The sequence below is a fragment of the Castanea sativa genome, chromosome 7 (genome assembly GCF_040712315.1).
Source record: "Castanea sativa cultivar Marrone di Chiusa Pesio chromosome 7, ASM4071231v1".
Taxonomy (NCBI): Eukaryota; Viridiplantae; Streptophyta; class Magnoliopsida; order Fagales; family Fagaceae; genus Castanea; species Castanea sativa.
Window position 1 is genome coordinate 39,279,366 of NC_134019.1, and position 5,520 is coordinate 39,284,885.

The window sequence follows — 5,520 nt, forward strand, 5'->3', positions numbered from 1 at the left end:
CAATTTCCGAGCCTCTCCGCTTGGCAGCCCCATCTTACAGACAATTCTTTGCAAATCATGCTTAAAAGGAAATTATATCATTTATGCACATGACAAATAAACCCAATATTGTTCTAACGGCATCATCTTAACCTCCTGCTGTATCACAACATCATGAATCATAGGTTAATACAAGCACAGGTTTCATTCAAAAAGGTTAACTAGCTACATCATTCTGAACCTCTCCTCTTGGCAACCCCATCTTACAGAATTCTTAAAGCGCAAGATAATGCAAATCATGCTTAAAGGGAATTTATATCATCTATGCATATGAAAAATAAACCCAACATTGTTCTAATTGCATCATTTTAACCTCCTGCTCTATCATAACATCATGAATCATATATTAATACAAGCACAGCATACATTCAAAAAGGTTAACTAATTACATCAGTCTTTGACTCAACAGTAACGGCTAAATTGCTTGCAAGCCACCTTTAGCCCAACTAATTATGAGAGGACACCTTCTAGAACAACAAAATGTATCCTTGTTTCAGTGAAGCTATAGCCCAAGATTGAGGGTAGGTTGGTTCACTTGAAGAGAATCTTTTCTATAATCGGACTTGACTATTTTGTGAATATTTTATGCATTAACAAGTTCTGTAATCTCTTGTAGAACAAGAGATGCAACATAATTCAGATAATGTTTTATCTTCTTCTTCTTCCTTCTTAATTTTTTTTTTTCAAAGTGTCACTATGTTTTATCTATATTTATGATATATGATACTATTGGAGTGAAACAAAAGATCTAAAGAATATTATTCATCAAAAAAGAATTCTGCATAATTCTTAAATGATCCACACCAGCTTTTGCAAGTTTTCATTTTCTTAATTGACTTTAAGCAAAATTTCAGAACAAGTTCAAAAAAGAAAATAGTTTTTTTTTTTAATAAGGCCAATGATACATGACAGCAAAGATGCAATAAATTTAATTTTAAAACTTGTATTAATCTAATGATACATGTTTTTTTTTCTGCCTCCTTTCCTTATTGATACAAAGTCAATGAGATAAAAAGGCCATAAAAAAGAGAGAGGGAAAACAAAGCTGACAAAAAATTCTCCGCAGCTGAGAACTAAGAAGGTACATATCATTGTTGCAAATGCCAATTAGTGCATATGCTGCAAAACCAATTTGAAGTAGAATCTGAAAAAATCTGCAGGAATAATGTTGTCCTTCACTGGTCAGAGATAGATTTCAACTGTTGATGCGGCCCATCTATCACACTTATTTGTCGCTTGAGTTTAGCAATATGAGCTTGCACCTGTATAGTAAATCAGAATCAAACAGTCAAATATTTGGGTTGTACATGTTTCAGAATAATATTTAATATTTGAACAGTTTATTTAAATTAATATACGTAGGCAACAAAGCTTGAGTGAAATTATATAACACACTTTTCATGCAACGGGAATACAACAAGTTAAAATTCTTGCACATATCTTCAAACAAGAAAGCCATCCCATTGCTAATTCCAAATTTTGGATTTAATTGGCTTATTTTGGAGTTCCTCAGTGAATCAACTAAGTATTGCAATTGACTTCATATAATCAGATAAGGAATTTCAGGATGAAAAAACAAATGCACATGAAGAAAGAAGAAAAACATATTATCCTAGAATTATTAAAAAAAAAATCAACAAGTGAGTCGTAAAACTTTTGAGATTTGTGAGCATGTGAGGATTGTAGAATCATATATGATATCTTGTTGGCTTCATAGAAAACTTAAGAATATACCAGGAATCTTAAGAGTGATTAAACAATTTGTTGCTATGATCACATCTTAAGAGAAAATTCAGCCAAGTCCTGACCCTAGTCATGCCCCAGAACAGTCAATCAGGTCTATGTTGCCTATTTAAAATTAAAGGCCATTTGAGATACAGGAATTCATTACATGCTAATGAACACAGATGACATGAATCGTATATAATGATGTCCAAAATGATATGTCAACAACTCTGTGTGAGCAACTGCCCATGAAAGAAACTGAACTGAAGAGAGAAATAATCTCTGGCTTGACCGGTTCTATACTTTCTGATATAGAGCAACATCAAGGAGGTCAGTTCAATGCATATGGCAGATGCATCATCAGTGTTGGGATCATAGATCTCTGAGAGTTTGGAGAGTCTCTTTATGAAGGCTTGATAACACTTGTTGGGATACCACATTATCCTAAAAGCTGAAACCAATAGGACTGTGCCTAATAATATTATATTAACTACTCAATCTTGTCACTATAAACTGATGTGGGACTTGATAACTTAAACAATCACATGTGAATATTTCAACAAATCTCTCCTTCCTTCATGAGAAAAGCTTCTACCACGTCATATCTAGATACAATCCAACTAGCCTCCCCTTTGAATGGAAGCCGTTTTATTTTTCATTTTTAACAATCCATGCATCAATGTCATCATCAATCCAATGCTCACCATTAAGACTGCACCAAACTTATCAGTCCTGTAACTCAGAATTGTAGGAGTCCACCTAATAATGCATGGTTATCATACTCCTATGTTTCAACAACCATATTACCCAAAGCAAGCTACGTCTTTTGTTTAGTTTTTTTCCCCCCTATCAGTTTCCACCAAGCTATGTTTTTATTTCCCAGCCCCCGCCGCTCCCCCCCCCCCCCCCCCCCAAATCCTGTTTCCTTAGCAGTCAAAGGTACTACAAGCATGCACCATGTTGCATTTTTCTTAATTATCATTGCAAAGTCTAAGCTTATGTTGTATGAGTTTCATTTGATTGAATGACATGATGCTAACTATTGAGTACGATTATGATTTATCAAGCATACCAAATCCCACATACAAGATGTTGTGACAAGAAAATATAGCCAAATCACTTTTCACTTTTTAAAGAAAAAATAGAACCATAGATAAGAAACTGTAAAATTTGATTAATCCAGATCTAAATAGAGAATCATTTTTCCACCACAAACAACAAAAATGGCTCACAATTACCTAAGAACTCACTTTAAAAATGCAACTAGAAAACAAGCATTATTTCAAAAAAGGCATGCAACAACTCATATACACAATAAGAGAAGAAGATCCACTTTAGATTTTAAAACATAGTCCTTTGAATATGTAACCCAGGTTCTTTCTAAATGGCAGAAAGAATAAGAGCAAAGAGTTCTTTCAAGATGAAGTCTCTGAACAGAAAAAAAAATGTGCAGAAAGGATGGTATGAGCACTGGAACATGCAATGCATAGGGGCTCAGGTTCTGTACCAAGAGAGCTAAAGACACAATTACATTGTTTATGGCTTAAATGATAATCGTGTTCAACAAGAATGCTTACATGACATGACAGACAACATTCATGATTTCAAGGAAGCACTCATGCTGACCTGTTGACGAGCTGCTGCAAGTTGTAAAAGTTCATCTGCTTCTGAGAAATTCATGAACCACTGACTTAGGGGGTGATCTTTAGTGTCACCTCTCTTCCTTCTACTTGCATCCTCAACTGGTACTACATGAAATTAAAAGGCATGTTTATAAATTGAAAGCATGGCCAATAGCAAAAGACCACAGAGCCGGTTAGGAAAGCACAAACCAGGAGGAGGCAAAGTAAATCCAATTGGTAATCTGGGCAGGGTTACAGCTGGATGATTCTGCACACGAGCTAAAAAACCTTCTGAAGGCTCAGGGAACACAATCTCATCATATGTTTCCATAACAACAGGCTTCTTGGTAGACATGGGACCAGATTCATCCTCGGGGTACAACTTCAAATGATGATATCTGTGAATATATTAAACTTCAACAACATACTGTAAGCTAAGAGTTTATATTATCTTTTTACATATTGGGCTATCATTATAGACTGCATCCTATATTTTAACTAAACACAAAAGGGTCAGGAAAATTATTTGATAGGATCCTTTCATTTAAACACAAAAAGATCAGGAAAAGATTTCATACTTTAGCACATGATACAAGTTAAAAGTCAGCCCACCTACTTCAGTCTTTTCAGTCATTTGGTTCCAATAAAAATATTTGGAGATGACCGTAAAAATGTTTTGTAAACAAAAATATTTAAATCACTGTTAAAACTAATGGAATTGAATTTTTTTTCTTATTAAAACCAATCCAACACTGACCCACTCAGAGGTGATTTTTACTCTGCTATCTATGCCAATAAGGCGCTAAATGCTGCAGGATTTGTTCCCAGAGGATACTGGTAACAGCTCAAGGCAAATTGATGACCATGACAGTATTGTGGAAATCAAAACCAAGTAGTAGCTGTTTCAATCTTAATTTAGAATTGTTGTTTAATTTAGTAGCATTGTTCTCATGGATCACGATTTGGATCTTCACTGTATACTCCTAAATACATATAGTATTAAATTACAGTTTGGTTGAGCAAATACCATATAAATCAGAACCAGATACAAAGCAAAGCAACTTACAAGTTTAAAGGCTTATCACAAACATCGCTATGGAAATAAAGCGTGATGGCGATTTCAAATTCACCCCATCCAGCTTCCGATACCTCAAACGGCGGCGACTCCAGTACCCTTGTAGGGCTATTGAAACTGGAATGCAGCTGAAAAACAACGCGCTTTACCACCACTCCCAGATCCTCATTCATCGCCCCACGAACATACACAGTCCACTTATGGGACTGGTACCTTATTACATTCACAAGTTAGAGAATGTAAAGAACAAGCATTCTATTCAATATGTAAAACAGGCTATTCCAGAAGCTATAAAGCTATAAACATAACAGTGAAACACCTAAACAATACTTACTCGCTTGCCTTCTTCCCTAGCCAGAATGCCATGCTACCATACACTATGGGACAGCTTATTTCAACATCCTTGAGTTTCTTATTCAAAATCTACACCCAAAAGATAAACAAAAAAGAGAGGAACAAACAAACAATAAACAACCATTCTATACATAGATAATGAAAGTTCAAAACAGAGTATCACTGTGTAAAATTTAAAATTTGTTTTTGAACTAGTGGTAAACATTTTCATGCTAATTAAAATAATGGGTGCATGTTCAAATTTGATTTCAACACTAAGCTCATGAAAAACAAATACAACAGAAAACACTAAAATTTACCTTAACTAAAGCAAACTATAAAAAAAAAAATAATAATAATAATAAATAAACAGATTTTTGTTATCAAAAACAAATTTTGAGCATCTGGGTATCAATATTTTGGTGATTTAGGAAATGGGTAGTCATCAAAATTTGAATCGAAACACAAAGAAACCATTACCTTCTTTTCAGTGTCCATTTTGGTTCGCTGTGATTTGAATGTGGGCCCACTTGTCTCTGGCTGATCTGGACTTTGTTTTTTGGAAGAGGAACTGTTATTCATTTCCTACAACAAAGTTCCTCCTTTTTGTTAGGAATCGGAGTTTGAATCCAAGATATTAGGGTTTTTCTGTGCGAGGTTACAGAGTACGGTCACGAAACCACTAGGGGTCTCTCAAGTGGTAGCCTATGATAAGGCTTCACAGAT

At 34.7% G+C, this 5,520-nt stretch overlaps 1 protein-coding gene across 2 annotated transcripts; it reads right to left on the reverse strand.

The window, feature by feature from the left end:
• Positions 1-887: 887 nt before the first annotated feature.
• LOC142642565 (transcription initiation factor TFIID subunit 14b-like) lies at positions 888-5,520 on the reverse strand. 2 transcript variants are annotated; one of them, XM_075816949.1, is made up of 6 exons: positions 5,275-5,520; positions 4,796-4,884; positions 4,453-4,674; positions 3,597-3,784; positions 3,342-3,512; positions 888-1,301 (listed from the first exon to the last, which is right to left on the reverse strand). In XM_075816949.1, exons 1-5 carry the CDS (start codon positions 5,374-5,376, stop codon positions 3,361-3,363), a joined length of 753 nt encoding a protein of 250 aa, XP_075673064.1. In that variant the 5' UTR covers positions 5,377-5,520; the 3' UTR covers positions 888-1,301; positions 3,342-3,360. The 2 variants fall into 2 exon arrangements, with proteins under 2 accessions (XP_075673064.1, XP_075673063.1); XM_075816948.1 differs by having other exon boundaries at positions 3,391-3,512; positions 5,275-5,517.